The 25497-nt window shown below is 37.6% G+C and overlaps 1 protein-coding gene across 1 annotated transcript in view; it reads left to right on the forward strand.

Moving 5' to 3' along the window:
• C2H8orf34 (chromosome 2 C8orf34 homolog) overlaps window positions 1-25497 on the forward strand; it is a 173323-nt gene that overhangs the window by 142104 nt on the left and 5722 nt on the right. Inside the window, exons 11-13 of the mRNA XM_051612173.1 lie at window positions 9281-9401; window positions 13646-14151; window positions 19751-19859. Coding sequence (XP_051468133.1) covers window positions 9281-9401; window positions 13646-14151; window positions 19751-19859 — 736 coding nt within the window. The remainder of the gene's footprint in view (window positions 1-9280; window positions 9402-13645; window positions 14152-19750; window positions 19860-25497) is intronic.

Consider the following 25497-nt stretch of genomic DNA (forward strand, 5'->3'; position numbering starts at 1 on the left):
TTGAAAAATCAAGAACTTAAAATTTCTGTGCTGCACAGTCCCAAACAAGGCCTGCTAAATCAATAGATTAGTAAAGCTAATAAAAAGCGGTTTGAAATACAGGAATCAGCACTCTTCCCAAGAGTTTTGCAATTGGAAGCAAGCATTCAAAATGTCCTTAGAGATCCTAGTTTACTGCAGGGCTCAGTTTCTGACAAATATTTAGTGTACCAAAAAGTGCTGGGCAAAATGCAAAGTTCTTTCTTGAGATTTTGGAGTGTGGCGAACTCTTATTGCTGTTTTACTTTATGTTTCTGTGAATTAGTTTTATAAATGCTTGGCTAGCAAGGCACCAAAGTGATACTAGGGAATAAGCAGATTGGCTGAAATGGTCAGAAATGGAAAAGAAAGGTATCAAAGTTAGTAAATTTACAGTGACTTACAGAAAGAAGGAAGGGACATGCACAGGGCAATTCACATCAAGTAGCCTTTGCTTTCCCTCTCGGTTGCTTCTTTTATCACCTGGATGTAAGGACTCAGGCTTAGTGGTTTTCTTATGTGAATCTTTGCATTCACTCATCTTGCCTTGCACGTGCACATAAAAAGGTGTATTTTTCTTTGCAAATTATCCGTGTAAGGAAAACTAGTTCAAGTGTAACAGAAACCATGGAAAGTTGTTCAACTGCAAAAGGAATTTCTGCATTAGTTTGCCTTGGGCTTCTGCTCTTTATCACTCTGGGAAAAATACTCTAATGAATTGTTGTATAATGGTGTTTTGTTTTAAATAAATTTTCTGCTATTTTCCCTACTGCTTTGGAGCTCTTCAGTTGCCTTCCTAGAAGGATCATGCAAATGGATTTTCTGTGATAAATACAGAAATTCCTTAATGGTAATTCAATGTCTGAAATTATTTGAGGCTTCATGCGCAAGGAAAAAAATTAACTTTTAATTCTTGCTATCTCTGTATGCTGAATACAGCTGTATTCTGGTGATGCATGATTTAAACTTGTAATGGTTAGAAATTTTCTTAGCTTTTCCCACTCTTTCCCCTGAGAATAATGCTGACAAGTAACTTAATTACTTGAACAAGTTTGAGTATAATGGACAGCTCTAAATCACTCAAATGTCAGTATTTAACTGAATCTGTAAATTATTTGCTGGATTGGGGTCACTGTTCAGCATATTTAGCAAGTTAGTCTTTAAAATAAGTATTTTAAATTTCCACTGCCACATTGGGAACAGCAGTGGTGTGCTGTAGTATGGATTGTAAAGGTCATATTTATATATTATACACACAAAATTAGTGGGTTCCGATACAAAATGTTTAAATCCAATTTTACTTTTGTAAGTGTCTGGAAATTTGGCACTTAAAGTTAATATTTTTAAGTATTTTATACAAATAATAATAATAATATAGGATTAGATTAGTGCAACTCGTTCACAGATAGTCCAAAAAGACAGTGAATGTTTAAGTTTGCTTACTTGTAGCTCAATTAACAACACAAGACAGTAGAAGAATATAAATTAACGTTCTTGGGAAATAAGTGATATTCCCTGCAAGTAGGTGATTTGAATTATGTACCTGGAAGCTCTTTGGTTGAGACCTCCACTATGGAGAACAAATTCCATAATATAGGAGTTTGTACATTCAGCTGAAAAATAATGATTTCTTAATTTTGAAATTCTCTTACTTTGGAGAAGTACCTGCTGGTATTATTTTTCTTGATATCATGTTACATATTATCAGAATCACAGAATTGCCACAGTTGGAAAAGACCTTCTAAGATCACCATGTTCAACCATCAACACCTCCCCACCCCCACAAAACAAAACAAGATAAAAACAAAATCAAAAACAAAAAAAAAAGTGCACTGGAGCATGTCCTGAAATGCTTCATCTACAGAGTTTTTAAATACCTCCAGGGATGGTGACTCCACCACCTCCCTGGGCAGCCCTATCCAGTTCCTGACCACTCTTTCAGTAAATAAATTCTTCTTAAAATCTACTCTAAATCTCCCCTGGAGCAACTTGAAGCCATTTCCTCTAATCTTATTGTTATTTACTTGAGAGAAGAGACCAACACCCAACTCCCTACAACCTTCTCTCAGGTAGTTGTAGAGAGCAATGAGGTCTCCCCTCAGCCTCCTCTTCTCCAAACTAAACAAGCCCAATTCCCTCAGCCTCTCCTCATAGGATTTGTTCTCCAGCCCCTTCACCAGTTAGGTTGCCCTTCTCTGAACTCGCTTTAGTGATTCTGTGTCTTTCTTATTAAAAAACTTTAGCCTCCCCTGTGTGCCTGCCTGGCATGTGGCTGCCTTTTCTCCCTGCCTGCACCCCCAGGAGTAAGGAGTCCTTCCAGAAAGGACCCCCTACTCCTCACAAGTTCAGATCTTCAGTCCCATTAGCAAGCGTGGCATGCAGTGTATGGTTAATGCTTCCAAGAAGACATTCCATGGGGCAAATAGGGTGGCAGATGTCTTCTGGAGTGAAAATATTCTTATTTGAAAATATTTAATCTTCTACAGTGCTATTTTAAATAGAAAGTATTTTCGTAACTTTCAAAAATTGTATGTAAAAAAAAAAAAAAAGGTCACTGAGTGCCTTGTTTTGACCTAAAATTTTGGTTGCTTGGGCATGACAAATTAAAATATGTTAGTCCAAATAACAGCAAATAAAACAGGACCGAAGCTTAGAAAAAAAATATTTTGGTTACATTTCAGAAACTGAAACAAATGCGATTCCCAGGTGCCCACATTATTCCTCCTTCCTTCTTGCTGGTAAACAGAAAAATTCTGTGTAAGTTAACTCAAACTATCATTTTTTTCAGTGCAAGGTTTAGCATAAAATGTGCTGGCTGACTGCCATGGGGAGCAAAAAGCTTGCAATTTCAATTACATGGCATTTCAAATAGAACAGAACTCTGAGAGGTGTATTATTTTTATGGTACCAAAAACCCATGTCGAGTAGCTCACCTTATGTCCTTGGACAGGGGAAGCTGAAAGATTAAACAATTGGTGAACTCTTACAGAAAATGAATGTTGTATGGAGAATCTTCAAACAAAATATTGCACAAAAAAGTTTTGCTGATCAAACCAGGACAGCTTCATGAATAACAACTGTCCATGCCAGCTGCTTGATCAGGATGGAAGGGGCACTTGCACAAAAATTATTTAAATTTTTCATGTGTTTGGAGGGTTCTCTGTCAAATGTGTCTGTATAAATTATTTAAGATATTCAGCAAAGCAATGGTACGTTATACATAGACAGCTAAGCATGGTTGTCTGTTTTACATGATTATCTCCTAAAGTTACTAATGAAATTTGCACTTGATTTGCAAAACTACTCAAAAGAAAAAGTTCAATCAAAATGCATTGCATATATTTGCAACTTGCCAAGAACTAAAGAATTGGGTTTTGCCTCCTTTTACTCATTTGATTGTGATCATGCAACTCAGGTAGTCTTTAAAAAAGAAGAAACATTTTTTTTGTGAGGTGGGGACTGTTCCCATGCCCAAAACAGGCTGTGTGTGCGTGCATGGACATATAGGTGAGTACCTGGGTGTTTAATCTGAAGCAGGCCAAAATTACATAGAAATATAGTGCTGCTTTGTTTAGTAACACTTTTTTTGGTCAGCAAGCACTTCATTTCCAGATGATGTTATAGGTAATTTGGAGCCCTTCCTCTTGGCCTTAGCTGTTCTGAAATGTTGCACCTCTGTAGAACTCCCCAGTCATCAGTGGGTATTACACAGCCTGTGTCATGTCAGCTTAATCGTGATACCAAGCCATTCATATCTACAGTTTGTTTAGGGTTAAAAGCTACACTGATGTGTGCTGCAGATTAAAGCATCTGTAGTGGTATAGGAAAAACTTTCTTCTTATTATTAATAACCTCCTTAATTGTATTTCTCTTCCACTGAGGCCTTCCCACTAAGTTACAGTATTTTCTAGAAGCTCACAGTACCAATAAAGCTTTAGCTTTATTGTTTGCCATTTTTTATTTTAGAGGTAACTTGGCTATGTAATCCAAGTAGAGAAAGCATTAATTAATGCATTGTGTGTGAAGAAATTATGATGATATGTGAAGAAAACCACTTAAGAAATGGAAACATAGTTGACCTTAAAAGCTGATAAATGTACCCTTTGTTTGAACGTATTTCTGGTGAAAAGAGACATTTCTTCACCTTCAAAGTTTGAAGATGATGAGCACGGCCCAGAGCTGTTTCTACAAGTTTGAAAGACAAGGTTGTCTTTTAGGAACATACTCATATTTAGATCTTCTTAATCTTGTTAATATAAAAAGGCCATTTATAAATTTGTACAAATATTTGTAAAGCTTAATGAATGATTAAGGGCAATTGTAGTTTAAAAGATACTGAAAGAATTGAAATAACTTCTAATGCAGATGCTTCATACATGCATTTTTCAACTACTTTCTACTGTCATTACCATTAAAGTCCAAGTTAACTGACAGTGTTTTATCTCTGCAATTCCTGGCCAGTAGACAAGGATAGTTGTTGGTGAAGTGGAATTTAAGTAAATGGCTTGCAAGCGTGGATCTATTTCCTAAGTGACTTATCTGCATGACTGCCATCTATCCTATGGAGAAAAGGAGCACTAGTGAATTCTGCTGGAGCTGTATAAAGTCATTCATCTTTACATTTGAACTGACATGCTTCCAAAGCCTCCTTGATAACATCTCTTACCTTCAGCTTGTGTTTATCTTTTAGGAATAAGGCTGTTGCATAAATTGTGTGCTGGAGACACTGAGGACCTCTGTCTGTGTTTATGTATTATTCACTTAGATGAACTCATAGTCTCAAAATGTTAAAAAAAAAAAAGTTCAGTATTGTTTAGAGATACAGAAAAAAACATTATCTGATATATATATATATCCAAAAATGTTTGGTTTAGCCCTGAAATATCTAGGTTCAGAGAAGGAACAAAAATACGGTTACACTACAGTTTTAATGTCATAATAAATTCTTATTTATTTTTTTTTCTTAGATCATTATTACATTCTATCAAGTGGGAAACTGGAAGTCGTTATTATAAGTACATAATTTATCACTAAATTTAATTGATAATATTAAATATCTCATGTTAAGTTAAGCAATAGTTAAGCAGTCTGGACATCCATAAATCGATGGGTCCGGATGGAATACACTAGTGGGTGCTGAGGGAACTGGTGGAGGTCATTGCTAGGCCACTCTCCATCATCTTTGGTAAGTCATGGGCAACAGGAGAGGTGCCTGAGGAATGGAGGACAGCAAATGCCACTCCAGTCTACAAGAAGGGCAAGAAGGAGGACCTGTGTAACTATAGACTGGTCAGCATCACCTCCAACCCTGGAAAGGTGATGGAACAGCTTGTTCTTGTCACTATCTCTAGGCATATCAAGGACATGGGGGTCATCAGGAGCAGTCAACGTGGTTTTCCAAGGGATAGATGGTAGTAGGGTGGTAGATTTCAGTAAAGCATTTGAAACTGTCTCCCACAGCATCCTCGTAGATAAACTGAGGAAGTGTGGTCCTGATGATCAGGTAGTGAGCTGGATCATGAACTGGTTGAAAGGAAGAAGTCAGAGAGTTTTGGTCAATGGGACAGAATCTAATTGGAGGTCTGTGACTAGTGGAGTACCTCAGGGGTCGGTAGTGGGACCGGTACTATTCAATGTTTTAATCAACAACCTGGATGAGGGAACAGAGTGTGTCCTCAGCAAGTTTGCTGATGACACTAAATTGGGAAGTGTGGCTGACACACCAGAAGGCTGTGCTGCCATTCAGTGAGTGAGAGTTGGGCAGGGAGAAACTTGATGAAATTCAACAAGGGCAAGTGTAGAGTCTTGCATCTGGGGAAGAACAACCCCATGTACCAGTACAGATTGGGGGCTGGCCTACTGGAGAGCAGTGTAGGAGAAAGGGACCTGGGGGTCCTGGTGGACAGGAGGATAACCATGAGCCAGCAATGTGCCCTTGTGGCCAAGAAAGCCAATGGCATCCTGGAATGTATTAGAAAGGCTGTGGTTAGTAGGTCAAGAGAGGTTCTCCTCCCCCTCTATTCTGCCTTGGTGGGGCTGCATCTGGAATATTGAGTCCAGTTCTGGGCCCCTCAGTTTAAGAAGGACAGGGAACTGCTTGAACAAGTCCAGCACAGAGCCACAAAGATGATGAAGGGAGTGGAGCATGTCCCTTATGAGTAAAGGCTGAGGGAACTGGGTCTCTTTAGATTGGAGATGAGGAGACTGAGGGGTGACCTCATCAATGTTTACAAATATGTTAAGGGCGAGTGTCAGGAGGACTGAGCCAGGCTTTTTTCAGTGATGTCTAGTGACAGGACAAGGGGCAGTGGGTGCAGACTGGAGCATACGAGGTTCCATGTGGTTATCAGGAAGAACTTCTTTACTGTGAGAGTGACAGAGCACTGGAACAGTCTGCCCAGAGAGGCTGTGGAGTCTCCTTCTCTGGAGACATTCAAAACCCGCCTGGACACATTCCTGTGTGATGTGCTCTAGGTGACCCTGCTGTGGCAGGGGGGTTGGACTAGATGATCTTTCAAGATCCCTTCCAACTCCTAAGATTCTGTGATATTCTTTAAGTAGTAGTGCAATATTGTTCTGGTCTGTTGTGAAGCTATTGCTTGACAAAGTTACATAGAACTGAAGGATCCGCAGGAAGACTTATAAAATTGGGAAAAAAATTAGTCCAAAGTCACCTCACTAATTTCACAGGGTGTTGGAACTGTGTGTCTGAGAGAGGGTTTGAACATTTAACAATATGTACTAAGGAGGAACATATGTAAATGTATTTGGTTTAAATAATATACAATCAATGATAATTCTTTTTAAGAATTTGTGTATTTGTACTGTATCCAGAACTGAACGTGAATTTTGTATGTCTTTCTGGCTTTGTGTTAGCAGGGTGAAGGCAGATACACATTGAATGCCTGTGTGGACATGCCTGTGTGTGCCTGTGTGTACTCATGCCTACATCTCCATGTATGATGTGAGCTTACACAAGATTTTTAAATGAAACCTGCAAAGGTTTTGCTCATGTTTGATGATCTTTGTGATTTGGAGTCTCCTTGCAATTGATTTAATTTAAATATTGCTCATGTTTTTACAAACGTCTAAAGCACTATTGTAATGATTGCCATTAAAGTATCATTTTTCTCCATTTACCTCAGTTTCTACCTCAGGCTGTAGGCTGAGGTACCTTTACTCAGACAGTCACCTTAATTGTATGTGTCTTACATGATTGCCATGCATAAAGGAAATAGGTACAGTAGGAGGAACAGGCAGACTGTAAAAAGAAAGAGTAGAGGTTTGTAGAAGAGAAAGGTAACTCTATTTCATCTCCAGAAAATAAAGGAGGGAGATTGAGACCCTGTTACTGGGTCCAACTTGAAATCTGTGGTTTTAAGAGGCTGGAGACATATTGAAAAACCATGAAAACTTGCTTATGATAAACTTGAATAATCAGAATTTAGAACATTAGAAGAGCAGTTTGATCTTCAAGTATTACCAAGTTTTTATTCCATATTTCATCAGAGTTATATTTGTCCATGAAATTGGATATTCAAAAAGGATTAATCCTTATAACCTTGGGGATGTTTTTCCCAAAATAGTAATTCTTGAAATCCTGCCAATTTTCCCCCATTTTGAAAATATACACTATAAAATTTATATTAAAATGGCCTTTTTCTACCATAAAAATCTGGGGACAAGAGTATATTGAAAAAAAATATTGAAAGTTAAAATATTAGAGTTTTGTTACAGGCTATATTCCTTCCTATCTCTTATTTAATTTCATTTATTTCAGAGGAATTGTTCAAAGAATAAAATATTCTTCCATTTAGAGACAGATATTGGGTAACTAATATCTGTTAGAAGTGAACATCTAGAGATGTAATTTAATACACATTAATATTCTTAGTGACCTCAACAAGTCAGATTATGATTTGGATAGAGAATTCACAATGAGGACTGAAGTGACAAATGCTCAAAATCTCATGAGGGAGCAGGTGAGTCAGGTCTAGTGATATGTCTGAAATAAATGTGTTTGCAGGATCAGTTCCACTTCTGATCAACTTACCGTTTTATTGAGCCGCTCCTGTGTATTTCCCTGGGATTAAATATGGGTAACTAACCAAAGCAGAGCTAGAGTATAAACAACTGGCAAATCAAAAAATGTTATTAGTGTTCTAAAATGTTGTGAGTTAATAAAAACAGACAATCCACCTGTCTGCTGGTGATGCAGTTCCAGCCTGGCAGACTGGCTAGCAGCAGAGCTCTGTATTCCTTCTGTGACCAGTGCCACCAGTTTGGGTCTCCTTCCTCTGCTCACTCCTTCTTCGCCCTGAAGTTGCATCATCTTAACATCTTTGAAACCCTCTCTAAAAATGTTTTTTAATTTACCAAAAGATTAAAAAATCAGTAAGAGGTGAATGACAATGAGACCATTGCATAAGCCTTGTTTGTTTAGGAAATTTGGGAAATCAACAAAACTCCCTAGAGCACAGATAAAATGTTTTGGAAAGGTAATCATGAAAAATTTCAGATAGGCCGTTAAGAATCATTTAATTAATGTTTTTATTTGTTGTTTTTATGACTAAGTCTTGCACACTTGGTCATATTTGTGTGTGTGTGTGTATTTCAAATAAGCATTAAAAAAACTTACCAAGTTTACTTAGTAGTATATTTTAATATAATTTCTTGAAACTGTATTGAGTGGGTTCCAGAAAATGCAATGCAGATGATTTTGAATACCACACCATTGAATAGTGAAATGAGTGGGGAGGTGGTCTGTTTGCTGGCATCCTCTCCAAACTGCTGTGTTGCCCTGATGATTTAGTTGCTGTTCCTGAAAGGAATACTTCTTGCAGTGATGAAACAGCACAGGCAATTTTGATTAGAAAATTCTTTTATATTCCCAGAAGTGCTGCTTTGCAGAGATATGGTGCCAAATGTTACGGTAATTTAAAGTAAGTGCAACCCCCACTAAGTAACTGGAGCTGCATCAAATGTAAATCATTGAAGAATTTGTCCTGTTATGATGTCTCAGCGTGGAACAAGAACTCGTGTGAAGGATATGTATTTGCATTACTTTAGAACTGTTGATTTTAAGCAATGGCTTCTATAGATGTTACTTAAGGTAAGACTTACTTTGTAATATTTTGCGTTTTGTTATATATTCTACATAAGAAGGACTGGACTCACTATTCTAAATTTGGACATAAATTTTTGTATTGTTTCACGTGTGAAACTAGATAAAGTTATTCCCTTTTATTTTTATCTGTGTAAGTCTCAGACAGCTTGGACCCTGGATGCCATGAGTGTCAGACCTGGAGGTTCCCCAAGGCAGAAACTCTTAAAGGACTCCTTAGCAGCAAAAGAACTTCAAACCATGGAAAAACACCTAGCTGGTATGTATGGTATGGTAACAAGGGATCATAAACCACCTGGCAGTGCTCACCCAGCTTGCTCTGCCAGCATTTTAGATGAAGGAAAAAATGGCCTATCTCACATACTGATGAAAGCAGATAAAAAAATTAAACTTCCCTTTTTCTTTGTTTAAGAGAAACAGCACAATTACTGTTGTGTTTGTAGACTGTAAGTACAGTAAACACAATTATTAAACAGCAATTAAACTGTGTTAAATGTACTGCAATCTGACAGCTTAATAATGCACCTTTTTTTTTTCTTCATATTTCACCAAAACTTGTGCAGTAAGGAGGTACTGATGCTTGTCTACAGTAGTCTTTAGAAAAGGCTGCAGTGGACCTTTAGTGTGAGAACAGATTGCTTTGCAGGAAGAGCCCACCTTGTTCATGAGAGTTCTGCCTAAGTGAAGTCTGTTAACTTGCATGCAGTGGAACATCTGTAACATCTTTGATCAAACAACCCCCTTTTTTTCAGTGAAAATACGTTTCAGAGTTCTGGAAAAATTATTGGGGATATAGTTTGCAATTTGTTTTCTTTATAATCAATCAATCTTCAGCTTTAGCTATAAGGTATGACACAGACCTATAGCATGATAATGCTATATTATGAATGCTATTTGCCATATGGTGAAAGCTGAGCTTCATAGGCCAACTCTATGAAAAGTAATGCAGAACTGGAACATAAAGACTGTGTATGTAAGGTGGAGAGAGAAATGAAATTTATCTGACCCTTCTTTCAGTTCATTCAGAGAGTGAGGCATAGAACTTATGACTTTCAGTGTAATTTTCTAGAAGTTTTTGGACATGTATCCTACCACTAATGCTGGTGTGAAAGGCCTGGGAGCTGTATCCTCTTCAGAGAGAGGTACAACTGTTGTACTTCTGTCTAGAGGCTGTTGCAGCTGAAGTCAAGTCAAACGACAAAGCTGTGAGCTCAAGGAGGGAAGCTCTTTAGAAGTAAGTTTTTGCTTGTAATGGAGCAATAACTGAAAATGATGACATCTACAAATGAAGATATTTTAGTCTATTTAATTTCTGACAAGAGATACAGTCATTCAGGGTTTTTTGGCAGGTTCCAGTCACTGTAGCTACTAGAGCTGTAGCCACTGTCAAACTAGACTGAAAATTCATGAGCTGTCTCTCCTAGCTGGAACTGCCAGGAACATCTAGAGGGAACAAGGAGACCAGCAAGCCAAGCTGTAGTCATCAGGTTTCTGTGGCATAGCTGGGACCTCAGTATCCCAGGGGCCTGTGCCACTGAGGTAACACTTGCCTTCCTTTGTGTTGCTGCAGTTGTCACTCAGGATAGGTCTGGTGAAGATCTCCCTGTTTTGATTTATATCCTAACTGGTTGCACTTCCATGGTTGTACAAGCTCTTCTTGTATGCAGTATGCTCTGAAACATGCAGTTCCTTTAGGTCTCCCTTGACAAAGCTGACAGTAATAACTACCATATTCAATGGAATATGGAATTTCAAATAATTAATTGACCATAAGCTAACTAGCTATGTTCACTTAAGTCTCTGAGACTCGGTCTGCTGCAGTGTGACCTCAAAGGTCACTCTCACATCAGTGCTGTTGTTGTCATTTGGCTTTCGGCCAGTTAATTCACTAATGCTGTAACACAGCATTCAGTCATTCCACCATTCAGTAATTTTTGTCTGCCTGAGAAATTCACAAGAATACAGCCCAATTATTAGACATTGTACACTGGTATTCCTAGAATTAATTTCCTATTATAGTACCAGTGCTGCTTGAGACAATTATTCCCCTCACAGGCAAGCATAACATAATTTCCATTAAGAATCAGCGCAGAGGACTTCAGATAATAATGCTGTGGTTTTGCTTAGCCTTATTTGTCTTGAACATTTGCAGAATTTGATGTGTCTCTGGTATCAGCAAGTCTCCTTGTTTCAGTTCTCTTACAAGTGCACTGTAACCTATTAATTCTACCCAATACTAGGTAGTAATTTAGATGTCTGAATTAAGACTTGGATTACCTGTGTAATGATGAAATGTGGTCCCCTGTCTTAGGTACACCTTCTTAAGGAGCCTGGCTGGATAAAACTCACTCCTAACATAAGAACACAATTTGGTATCAGCTGCCAGTAACTGCCTCAGTACCTTGATATTTGAAAGGAGAATTTTTAGAAAATCAGATATTGAAACGAGTTTTCTTTTTCTTCTCTACATATGACTCATAATACTTTTGTCTAAGATCCAGCCTCTTATGTTGCTACTTTATATCGCACACAAGCTGAGAATATATTTTTTGGGAATTAATTCCAGTATCTGGCTGATTTGCTTTGTTACACTAACTCTGTGGTCATTAGATACTTCTGGAATGTATTTTATCATAAGAAAACCTGCTAAATACATAAACAATTTGTAAGCACATTATGAATCTTATACTTTTTCTGGTATTTCTGATCTGAAAGTAAAATTCCTTTCTGTTGCACTGTTGCCTGCATTTTATTTTCTTTTAAATTACATTGACAAGGCATTTGAAAAATTCTAAATGATAATTCAATTCTGGCATTTACTATGGATCAGATAATGCTGTAAAACTGGTGGTGTGTGACTTCTTTCTGCTTGAAAAGGTGATATTAAAGGAAAATCAAAATAGGATGTGTGCTAAATAAAACCGAATGATTACACTATGAAAGCATGTTAATTATATGTGGAGAAATTACAAGAATAATTGGCTTAGCTGCAGGCTTGCTTGCTATATGGAATTAAAGAAACATGAGCTGGAATAAAATGTTTATTTAACTCTTACTAAATTTTTCAATATTAAGATAATTTCTTAGCGTACGGAATCTTCATGGGGAAGTTAGAGGTCTGTAATTTTGCAAAGACATAGGCTAAGCTTTAAAAGAGCATATTCCTCATTTGGTTTAAATTGGCTAGACCACACTGTCTTTTATTCGCCCCAGGGATCTTGCAAGTTCTAGAGTGATGTGTATTGATTTTTTTTCAATCATAATGGAAGAGTACCTCAAGACATACTTATTTCAAAAAGGAAATAATTTTAGGAGGTCCGCAAGGTAGCAATCAGTTAATGTTAAAGGTGGCACGTCTTTGAATATTTTACAAACCTTTTATACCTACTGGTAAACACAAGTGGAAGAAAACCTGATTTTCTAATATGCTGTTTAAAAATCTTGGTTTTTTAGGACTATTAGAACTATTAAATTATTGACATACATTTTTAAATCAGTAGAGCCTTGCTGATTTGCAGCTTCTGAGGCTGTGACTTGTACAGTTTAATGGGAAATGGCACCAACTGGCCCTGTCAAAACCAAGTTACAGAAGAGTACGTGCCCATGACAGTGAAAATTGGTAACAATTGTCTTAAGATAAAATAAACTTGAGTAATCTTCTTTTTTTTTTTTTTTTTTTTTAAGCTTGATGTTTTGACTTGCAAGGACATTTCAGTATGTTAGCAATGCTAACCTCAGTTCTAGCTACCATCACCTAACTTTTTTGATGGATTTGACTTAATTCATTGGAAGCATTAATGTGATTTAAATGAGTTCAGAAGACACTTTTAATCACTACCCCATATCTGTTGTGTTTTTAAATAGGATCTTATTCCTTATGGCTGTGTGAAGGGTAGGAGCTGGACCTTGGCCACCTTTTCTCCTTGGATTCCAGATATTGGTGACCCCATCACCTGCTGTGGCACTGATGGCAGGCAAGAGCAAAAAGTCCAGATCCAAAGAGGATCACAGATCTAGATGTGCCAGAGTTCTAGGGTCATTTCCCCCAGAGCTTTGTTTGGGCAACAGACAATGAGGCCAGAAGCAAAAGTCTTACCTTGAGCCAGTTTTGGATTGCCCTTCACTGCAGCTGAGGATGACAAGTTTAGCTCACTGCTCCATCTTGGTTTGTTACTAATGAGAAACTGTGCAAAAGCCACAGAGAGAACCTTGAAGAAATGAAAGGGGTTTTTAAAGCTTGTATTGACCTTCAGTGGATGTCAGTATTTCTGTGGGATAGCTGTGTTTGCTGTAAATCAAATATAAATAAACTTTGAGGAAATGATTGTCAAGCATTTGAACTGTTAATTCTGATGCTTTATATTTTAAGAGTGACTAGATTTTCTCTGCAAAGCTTCAGAATGTCACTTACATTGAAAAAAATCAATGAGTTTTAAACCAGAGAGAAACAGAAAGTGAGTTTCTTTTTTTCTTTCCTTTTTGTGTGTCTACGTTTGTGCACAGATATTGAGAAGGACCTAGCACTATGGGAAGAAGCCAGGCTCTCAAGAAACCCTACAATCCAGCATCATAGCTTAGTTACATCTGACCATCAAGGCAGTCTTCAAGCTACTACACAGGGCCAAAATCCGAGGCCTCAGGTGCAAACTCAGATGGGGAAGAACGTTCAGCTCCAAGGAAACAAATCACCACCACTGCCCACTAACAGCAGAACACAGGTCTCCAGTGTTGCAAACAATAGGCCTCCAACGCCCAGTACACAAACCAACAGGCCACCAACTCCATCAACTCCAGGGAGCAGACCTGTGACCCCAAATAGCTTGCTGTCACGGCCTTTTACCCCTAGCAACCAAGGAAATAGGGAAAGCTTCATTAGTATGCAAAGAAGCAGATCTTTGTCATCTAAGAGCCAAATGGGGAGGACCCTCAGCGCTGCTTCAGGGCTCTCTGTGCAAATGAGTGGAGACATTGTTGGAACTGTCACTACTCAGAGAAGCAGTTTATCAGAAGTAAGATTTTCAATTTAATGTTTTTTTTCTATGTTTAAGAATGGTTATAGTGTCAAGACTAAATTGTGTTTTATGTTGAAGTAACATCAGTATACCTAATGTAACTTACTACTCTGAAAAGAACTTGAAATATAAGGATGAAAAAATTATCAAGGAAATACTGCTCAGCTTTGAGAGGTACTGATTTGAGAATGTCAGGATTATTACAGAAATAATACTGAAGCACTTTTGCCCCCCAAATTTTCCAAGAACTGTGTAGGGTTTTGCCTGCATGATGCATGGCAGTTTTATTAGCCTTACAATTTCTAGGAGGTGCATACCTCTGGAAGACTAAATGCAAGTGTATTTTATCTTTGTGATTCCTGGGCATTTTTTTTTCCTGCTGCTCTGGCAGTGCATAGTAGTTCCTTGGTCCTTGGATTTTTCTTACATTTTTTGGACACATTGGAATGATTAGTTAGACATCACTGAATGGACAAACTTTCCAAAATACAAAACTGAACTGCAGTGAGAATATGTCCATTCTTGAATCACTGTCTAGTACTGAGTGCATGTTAACTAGACTGATGCAGAGCATAAAAACTTCCTGTCCCATAATTATGGCTTTTACAGGATTAGTCTTTGTTCAAAACAAGAAGTTAAAGTACCTTGTAAATTCTGAGTGGAATTCTCCTCTGCTAACCTTAGCTGCCTTAAAGATAACTTTAATGTGTAGGCAGCAGAAATAAAAGCACTTATGAAAGAATAGCCCTGCTGTCTATCTCAGATACATGCCTTACAAAGGTGAGTTTTGTCTCAGGAAATGTCAGTTCTTCTATACTGACTTCAGAAGGACTGACATGTCTAGATTGCTAATTTTTTAATGGTGAAATCAGTCAATTCCCACAATTTATTACCAATCTCTTTATAACCCATTTATCAAAGCCTGCAGAGCTTTTTTCCCCAAGACTGAAAAAAAAAATCATACCTTTAGATAATTGTTTCTGAGAAGTATAATTTGTTTTAAAAACCTGTGGAATATGACACTGATACAGTGTGTTATCATTCTAATGACCTCTTAAAAAAATTAAAAATGTTGTTTATAATAATATTGCTTAGAGACCCTTGTAGGAAAATTAGAGATTTGATGCTTAGTTTAATCTTACAATTAAGTATGTGGCCTCTGTTATTTATTATGAAAGAAATGAAATGAGGCACAGACAACTCAAAAACTAGAGAATTTGGTGGTGAAAAACATTCATTTTGGTGTTTGTATGTCCATGTACTAATCACATCACTTGAGCTACTTCTTCACATAGAATTGGATATTAAGCTTAAAGACATGAAGATTTAAGCTGTTGATAGTTCTGTTGAAAGTATCTTCACTGACAGTTGATAATATTTTCAAACCAGAAGTTTTCAATGGAAAAAAAAAAGTGATTGTAACAAATTTCTTCTTGACAAACAAAAAAACCTCATTATCTCTTGATTTGAGGGGCTGGTGTGTTTGTGTGTTGGAATTTTCTCACATACCAGAAAATTAGAGTTGAAATTAATTGTTAACTAAATATGTTCAGAAGAAATTATTTCAGAAGAAACGAGGGTTTCATTGTTTCCCACTAAACGCTTCACTCCTCTCTCTCTCTGTCTTTCTCTTCATTTCCTTCCTTTCCTTTCTTTCCTTCCTTTCTTTCCTCCCGTTCTTTCCTTCCTTTCCTCTCTTTCTTTCCCTTCCTTCCCATCCTTCCCTTCCCTTCCCTTCCCTTCCCTTCCCTTCCCTTCCCTTCCCTTCCCTTCCCTTCCCTTCCCTTCCCTTCCCTTCCCTTCCCTTCCCTTCCCTTCCCTTCCCTTCCCTTCCCTTCCCTTCCCTTCCCTTCCCTTCCCTTCCCTTCCCTTCCCTTCCCTTCCCTTCCCTTCCCTTCCCTTCCCTTCCCTTCCCTTCCCTTCCCTTCCCTTCCCTTCCCTTCCCTTCCCTTCCCTTCCCTTCCCTTCCCTCTCTCTCTCTCCTATTCTCGCCTTCTCTCTCTCCTATTCTCTCTCACCTTCTTTCTTAGCAGTCCTGTTCCTAACTGATACATAATCATGTGATGCCAACTAAAATTATTGTATAGACTCCAGAAAGTGCAACATAATGAGCACTGCATCTCCACCAAGGAATATCCAGTCTGTCTGACACTTCTGATCTTTTCAGTAACAAGGCAGGCAATTTAAAATGCTTTCTTCCACAGTCTTGCTGTAGTTAGATTAATAAAAATAATGAGTCTCATTTCATTTGCTGTGACTTGTTACTTCTGTTTGCCAAAACTCAACTTTTGCTAATAGCTCTTACAACGAGTGTCCTCATACATTTTTAATATATGTATGTATATGTATATATATTAAATAAGCAATATGATTACCCTGTTTTACAGTTAGAATAGCATGTCCAGTTTAGTTCAGCAAGGCCACTGTAAAGATGGTGTTAAAACTCAGCCTTTCTATGCAGGATCTTATCCTCTGCTATAATCCCTTCTAGAAGGGACAAATTCTTTTCTTTCTCTTTGCTCTCTGGGTACAATAGTATGTTGGCTACTAGTGACCCAGCTCAAACCCTGTGTATCCTTTCCTGACATGCACAAGTGACCTTTGATTTAATGGAGACTTGTTTTGGGACTAGCTCTGCTTCCAAGGCAAAAACTGCTATTACTGAAGATCTTCTTCTGCCAAGCTGTAAAGGCCCATGAATGTCAGAAAGTAGCTGATGGCAGTCTGGCCAATCTGCTGCTCCCAACTCCATATTTGGAGTGTTAACACTAGAAGCTTCAAGAGCTTTTAAGCTATTTTTGCCCAGCTGAAGTGTCTGGTCACTTAGAGAAGTGAGTTTAGACAGGACATACCCAGGAATTATCTCTGTTCAGTGACATTTTTTGCCATGTTAGAGGTATCCGCCTATTTGTGCCCACGCAATTTCATTCTCTTGAGTCACAACTTCTCTCTGACCATGGAGAGAAAATTTTAAAAGTCAAATGTGGCCCCGTGTAGAAGAACAACAAAGTTCTGTCTGTCTTTGTACTTTAACAGATCACAAACATCTAAACCTCAAGGCTGATACTGTAAATTATTTTACAACTTTCATTGTAGGTTTTGTATTCTCTTCCTGTGTAAAACCTGTGAAATAAAAGAAGAGAAATTGCCTTTATTCTTCTTAGCCTTATAATGTGAACTGCAAACTTCCACTAGCTGCAAATACGCTGTGGTTATTTTGCCAATCCTATAGAAGATATTACAATAAGATTTTGCAAATAATTCTGCTTCCTTACTCTTAGGTGGTGTTGGTGGAATTAGCCAGCACAAAGTTGTTTCATATTTTATGAGAATAAGTCAGTTGGAAAGATTGTGATTACTGGCTACCAGGAGCTTGAATTAAAGAATTTGGAATCTGCATGGGTTTGCACTGTGTGCTGTCACTTGTTTATTTACCAGGAATTTTAACATATCTTTCAATGCCTTATGTATGATTCCTAGTTTGTAATGTGTTTCAGAGTAACATAAAAAGTCTAAAATCTAAAAATATTACTGGTAAGTAAAATTCAGAGTTGTTCTTAAGTTTTAGTAAAAGTTCTTGCTGTAGCTAAGGGTGGTTTAATCTTGTTAGAGCATAAATCTAAAATAATTTTGCAGGTACTTAACATATCAGCTGTTAAGAATGTTTTGGGTTTTTTTTAATACTCAAGACTTAAAGTGATCTGAGATTCTTGTGGACGAATTTCTGCCTCTTGGCACACATAATATAACAATGTTCTAACAGCTGTGTTTTATTATCAGCTCTGTTCAAGGCTGAATTGAATTACAGCAAAGAAATGCTACCTAGAGAAATAGGTTTATTATCTCTATAAAACTAATAAATCAGGGTTCCAAATCCTTTGGCAGAGAGACTTTTATGCATTTACCTTATCCTTCAGTGTTTTGTAAAAATTGACAAAAGAAAGTTGAATCCTTGTCTCTTTAGGATGGATTCCATTAAAGTGACACAATTCTGTGATAGTTATCAGTAGCTGTTCAGATGAAAATACTACTGACTCCCTTGTTTCCATTTCATTTTATGAACACTTGGAATTTTACAATCTCTTTATATATCAAGATGTTTCAAAGTGGTATTCAGTAATCTTTATTGGTCTGTCATAATTACCAGCAGGAGATGTCAGTTTATTTGAATATTGCATTGATTAACAGAAGTTTTCCTCCTACTTACTGCACTATAGAACAAAACTGGATGTGATGAGGACTCTCATTTTGGTCAGATACTTCCACTGTGTTCTGCTGCCTGGCTCAATTCTTGGCTCTATCTTTTTGGATCATAAAAAGTATGTTGATCAGTGTGACAGCCACTCACTGCTACTACAAGAATCCTGTTCCTTAAACCAAAACCCTTTACCCAGTTCAGTGCTGTAGTCACCAGCTTTCTTGAACACTGAGCACATTTGAAATAGCAATACATGAATAAGGCCTGGAGCTCCTGTGTGAGATTAGTGTTGGGCCATTGCTACAGTCTTGGTGGATTTTGTAACAGATTACTAACAGAATTAATAATTTACTCCAAATGAGTTAGATCTTGATTGAACTGATTTAAACAAGCCTGGTTTCTGGTTTTAAATCAGAGAGCCTAACAATAAAAATTATGTTGTAGTGCTGTGCAGTACAATTTAACTTGGAATATGTAGATTCTGTTTTTCAGTTGGTGTAAAAGAAGACTGAAAGCAGACTGAGCTAGTACCCTGCCTCCCCCCTTGCCCCCCCTCCCCCCCCCCTTTTTTTTTTTTTTTCAGGTACTTACAAGAATGTGGCTAGTATTTTTATATCTGGCCAATGTTTACATTCTCTTTTAGGGACTAGACTTGCATGTTTGAACTGCTTTTGACAATAAAGCTGTGCATTCCAGTCTCATCTCTCACCTTGAATATTGTAAAGGAACCTGTCAAAGTATTTATATGTCTATGTATGTGCGTGCTTACATACATGTGTATGGAAAAATATTTTAATGTACATATATATATATACATTATATAAAAAAGGAGGCAATTGTAAACCACTTTAAAAAGCACATATTCCACTGCATATGGATTTTTATATGTGTAAAACATTTATATTTTGATGCTTAGAGTTTTATGATGTCTTGGAGACAAAAGTTTCCATACCATTTTTCTGTCCTAGGCTTTCGTCTTCTCCAATAAAACCCTAGGTTCTAAATTAAGTTTCAGGTTCTTGTTATTACTAGATTGGACAGTAAAAGTTCTGAAAAATGAATGCCTTACTTAAGCAAATTTTTCATGACATGTCTAGGCACAGTGCAAAAACTGCAGGGACCGATGGAATATCTGCATTAAGATTTTGTTCTGTGTGCGGGCATTTCTAAGATGAGTATGTACATACCATGGCTACTTTTTTCAGAATAGATAAGTAAATAAGAATTAAACAATAATAAAATAATCAAGGGAGCCTGCCTACCCTCTACATTCTTATTTTATTTCACAGCAAGATTTTTTTTATTAAAGAATTTTCCCTCTCTACTTAATTGATGCTAGAATGTTTGCTACAGTCTGCGCTTATATAGAACCACTCTCTGTCATTTTATCTAAAATAGATCTGTTTGTGGCAGGATGAATTCTTACAACAGCTTCAGCTTGCTCATCAACCTTGGATATTGCCGAGTGACACAGAAAGTGAAGGAGTGGAAGCTGACCAAGACAAATGTAAGTATATTTGTTAGGACCAGATAATGTGTCAAAACCCCTCAAACTTTTAATTTCTCTTTTTTGTATCATCAAATCCTGTGAAGATGTCACGCCTGCTCACAGCAGCTTATCTCGTAAGTACCTTTTGTTTGAGGGCTGAAATTTATAGGATTGATTTACAGTCACTGAACAATGACAAAATTATCACAGACCATGCTTTTACTTAGCTAAGTGAAACCATTTGTCCTAATGTATTAAAGTAGCTGTTCCAGAGAAGAAACATGTAGTTGAAATGGATACTCTGTTAGTAAATCAGTATTGACCAGCAAAAAAAACCCCAAACAACCCCACAATAAAAAAAACCAAACCAATACCTCTGACAAGTAGAGCCTTCCTCCTCAGGCTTGTGACTCCATTATCTCTATTTTGCCTGTGTTCTTTTGAATTCCTCTATATGAAGAAAATTACAGAAGTAATCCTTAATATCCTACACTCTTTGAAGCAATTGTCTAATCATCAAAGGAAAGGTCAGCAGGATCATAACCTAAATGACAGAACAAGTAGCAGCAAGCAACATGCTATAAATTGCAATACATTCAAACTGCAGCAAGTTCTGTCTGCCTACCTGTAATTAATCTTGCTGAAGATATTAAACGTTTTGCATTTCTTTTTTTAATTCACTGTAGTTTTGTGATCTGCAAAGGTGAATAAGGAAACTATTTTCTAATGTATTTTAGGTGATGTGCTTGAAAAGAACAGAATTTTGGATCAGCATGTTTAGAAAACTTACTACCTTTTACTAAAACTGCTTTAAACATGCAGAGTTAAAATAAGAAAAGGCCAGTTTCTTCACAGAATAGAACAGTTATGTAAGGGAATAATGATTAATCATAATCATGCTAGATAAAGAGAATACATATTTAAATTATGCCACTTGCAAAAAAAGTACGTTTTCTATTCATACACCCATTTCACAAATCTATACATAGCCTCGGGTTTGACTGTGAAATTTCAGTTTGTACAGTGAGATACCGAAGAGCATGTGCTGTTTTTTTAACAGTAGTACAGTCTTCAAATTAAGTTCTGTGTGTCCAGCTGATTTTAGTTCAAAGCCAATAAGTCCAGTTTGTCTTCACCCGAACCTTTCACTTACCTTGGGGCTGAAGCTTGCCTCAGGTGGGCAAAAAGGCAGCCAGGTACCAGCCTATTCCGTGCATGTGAATTTTCCTCTGTATTTTCTGTAATTAACTTACAATCGCACAAACACTGGTAGGACTGGTTGCATGGACTGGAGCTAATTGTGTGATCAGAGAGACTGGTGTTCTAGGACACATCAGATGCACAGCATGGTTCTTTCATAGCTGCTGTACCTGAATTGCACAGGTATGGGGACTTCTGAGCATCCAAGAGCCTGTCTAAGATTCTAAGAATTTTCTGAGGTAATTTTCACTGTCCAGTGTGACAGAGAGGTACATTATAAATAAAAGTTCCAGTCCTGCCTCCAGATCAGTAGAAATGATAGTTGCCTAACTAATTACAATTGTTTTTCCTGAATCTGATGGCACTGAGAACAGAGAAGGAAAATAAAGTAGCTGTAAGCTATAGTTTCTGACCAAAAGTTAAAGCATGCTGTTAAGGGCATCATCCAAATGCTTCTTAAACTCTGACAGGATTGAGGCATCCACCCCTTCTGTAGGAAGCCTTTTCTAGTATTTGACCATCCTCTCAGTAAAGAAATGCTTCCTAATATCCAGTCTAAACCTTCCCTAGTGTAGCTTTGAACCAGTCACTTGAGTCCTATAACTGGACACCAGGAAGAAGAGCTCAGCACCTCCTTCTCCACAGCGCCTCCTCAGGAAGCTACAGAGAGCAACGAGGTCACCCCTCAGCCTAATTTTCTCCAAATTAGACAAGCCGAAAGTCCTCAGCTCGTCCTCATAGGACATTCCTTTCAGCCCTTTCACCAGTTTTGTTGCCCTCCTCTGGACCCTTTCAAGGACCTTTGTATCCTTTTTAAATTGTGGGGCCCAGAGCTGAATACAGTTCTGAAGGTGAGACTGCACCAGTGATGAATACAGTGAGATGAAAACTTCTTTTGACTTGCTGGTCATGTTGTATTTGATGAACTCCAGGACACGGTTTCCCCTCCTTGCTGCCAGGGCACATGGCTGACTTGTGTTGAGCCTGCTGGGACCAGCACCCCAGATCCCTTTCTGCAGGGCTGCTCTCCAGCCACTTCTCATTTAAACTTGTGCCTGGCATTACTGTGTCATGGGTGCAGGATTCAGCATTTTGACTTGTTGAATTTAATCCCATCCATCATTGCCTAATGCTAAAATTCATCTAGATCCCTCTGCAAGGCCTCTTGAGAGAGTCCCTCAAGAATACCTCAAGAGAGTCAAGAGCACCTCCCAGTCTGGTATCATCAGCGAACTTGCAAACTGTGGCTTCAACTCCTGCATTCATATAACTGATAAATACATTGAACAGAACTGGCCGTAGAATGGAACCTGGAGGAACACTTTTAAAATTGTCACCAGCCAGATGTAACCCTACTCACTACAAACCTTGGAGCTCTGCACTTCAGCCAATTCTTGACTCACAGCACCATGAACCTGCTCATCCCCACAGGTGGACAAATTGTTCAGAAGGATGCAGTGAGGGATAGTGTTAAAAGTCTTACCAAATCCTGAAAAACTATATCCACCACCTTTCCTTCACCCACAGGGTGAGTGAGCTTACCTCATAAAATTTGTTAAACAGGACTTTCCCTTTGTGAAACCATGTTCACTGTGCAGTTAACTGCTGTGTAGTTAACAGCTGCACCCTTTACAATAGGTCAGTGTTTCTACTAATGTAACTAAAGGGGTAGAACAAAAATGTTTGGTCACAGCAATACATTCTGTGTCTGGAATCTAATAATGATCATAAATGTCATTAAAAATAACAATAATAATGTAATAATCACTGTCTGAGGTTATATGTTATGTGCTAGTGTCATTGGCAAGCATAAACTGCACAACTGCCACTACTGACAAAAAGAAGCCACCAATTCCCAGTTGTAAAGTGGAAGTCAGTGAGGGGTTTGGCACACTTGCTGATGCCAGTGCTTGTGGGCAGAGCAGCTGGCAAGATTCCACATAATTTTTCACCCTAAAGTTAATAAATCTGTGTGGATGTTGTATGTGTTTAGTGTTAAGGGGGCCCAGGAGTTCGTAATTTATGAGTTCAAGAAGAAGAGCTGCAAAATTAATCTTTACAATAGCAACACCTGTTCTTTGACTCAGCTTTTAATAAATTATATGTGGATAATATTTACCACATTCTTTGACTACATTGAGATAATAGCAGCCAGGTGTAAAGCTTGGTTTTGGTAGTGGGAAAACTAACTGCAAAAAGAACCTATGTGAGTCACCTTGAATTCTTTTAAATTAATACCTTCTGGTTGGTCTTCTACAAGAAAAATAGTGAAAAAATTTGGGGGAACAGTTTCAAATATAGTCAGATGTAAGACTTTATAAAGGCTATTTTCAAAGCCAATGATAGCTGAATGGAATTGGGTCACTGTAGCATCTCAACATCTCCCAACAAACATCATTTGCAAAACATCCAACAGAGCATATCTTGTCTTACACAAATGAGATGTAGGTTCTCAGTTCTTGTAAATCAGACTTTACTTCCCAAATCCTAGGCTCTCTGACAGTATTTTAAAAAATTGTCTTGATCGGCAAATCCATAAATTACTGAAGTCAATAATTTTTAAAGTTTCATACCAGTTATGGCAAACTTTGAAATTAAATAGATGCTTATATAAGAGAATAAATGGTTTCAGTTTAAGAGGTGTGTTATGTTAAATAAGGAAAGAAAAAACATTTTTAAGAAGCATTGTTGTTTTTGTAGCAGATCCTCTCCTTTCTCTTTCTGTGCCTAATGGCCATATGTCAGAGAGCAAGATAGATGTGTAATTATTTTCTCTTGTAATGGATTTTTTTTTTTTTATTAGAAGGTAGGAACCAACACATGGTTTTTTAAGAACTACTGTAATTTAGTAACTAAATCTCTTTGACTTGCTAGATATGTTCTCCTTTGGAAATTTGCACACAATGAGCAAAGAGAAGTGAAAATGGCCAAGGCTATATAATCCAAAATCATGGGTTTGTAATTCTTTTTTTATTTTAGTGTCACTAAAATACCTGTAGACAAAGCTTTGTGTCTTCCTCCTCAGCTGTCATTCTGAAGATAGTTCCCCATTATTACCTGTGGTAGTTTGCTTGTATGCTGGTTCTCTGCAAAGAGTTTTTAGAGGATGCATGGAAATAATTCTTGAAAAGAGGAAGGGGCTGAAGAAAATGTGTATCCCTACCACAGTGCTTTTGGTGGGAGTTCTTGGACCTGGCAAAAATAATTTTTTTCTTTATGGATTACGGATGTAAGGAGACAGAAAAGCTACTTGTATAACCACCAGAACATTCCTTAGCCAGCTTTTATGAGAAGAAATTCAGCCTTTCAGGGGACTGACAAGAGTCAGCTTGAATTTTCCCTGAGAACAGGACCTACAAAGACTGCTGGCTGGAAATTTCTAATGCATCACTAGCTTCCAAGAACCTTGAAAAGACAGACAGTCATTTGGTGTTATTTGAGCTACTATCTGTAGTCCTGGTGTGGATTTACTGCCCAAAAGAAAGAAAGAGGGTTTTTTTAGATTAAAGAAATTCTGTTCCAGTGAATTTCCAAACCATACAATGTTTGTCCATGGATAAAATTTCTTACACTGAGTTAAACAGTTAGTTTTTCTTGATTATGAAAGTGTTCCTAAGTTTTGGAAAACTGCATGATCAAAATAAGGACAAGCTTACTGCTGGAATTTGTTTTTGCTGTGAGCATTTCCTTTTGCTAGAGCCAGGTACTACTGAGTATGTGTAAGAATGACAGAATCAGGCTTATAGCAGCAACTGTTGATTGCAACCTTTATGACATCAGCACAAACTCGTTCCTTCTTGGTCAGTTAAATTCAACTATTTGTATTTGTGTTCTGCTTAGATGGAATATAACAGTACTGGAATCACCTCTTTCAGTAGGTATGGGTTTAGAACAATGCTAGATTTGGTTTGTCTAGGGAGTAAGTTATGAGGCGTTGCTCAAATTAGTCAATTATGTCTGGTTAATAAGAACATAATATTTGTAGATGGAAATTTTTCTCAGTTAATAGTAAATGCTGTAAAAATATGTGATGTTTTTCCTAAAAATGAAACTGAATTGATCTTCTGGGAGACTTTAATTCCAGATTCATTAATCTTCTGGAGAAAGGTACTTATTGTTATTTTTCTTTCATTTAATATTTCAAGAATGGTAGTATAAACTGGAGTAAAAGTCATATACTACATCCGACATAGCCTTTCTGAGGAACATCATAAGGCTTTTGTCTGCTTGGGATATGAATAATTTTCCAAATTTCTCCAGTGTGCATTTAGCATATTTTAAAGAAGATACTTTTTCTCTCGTTCTCCTTATCAGTGGCTTAGTCTTGAGACATTTCTATGTCTACTTCAGAAATGGGATATTAGTAAGTATTGTGTTCCTGTAACAGAACTTCTCCGGGCCTATTGGATGGTCTTGGCTTGATGTCATACAGCACCTATAGCTGAAGCTGCACCAT

The sequence above is a fragment of the Apus apus genome, chromosome 2, assembly GCF_020740795.1.
Source record: "Apus apus isolate bApuApu2 chromosome 2, bApuApu2.pri.cur, whole genome shotgun sequence".
NCBI lineage: Eukaryota > Metazoa > Chordata > Aves > Apodiformes > Apodidae > Apus > Apus apus.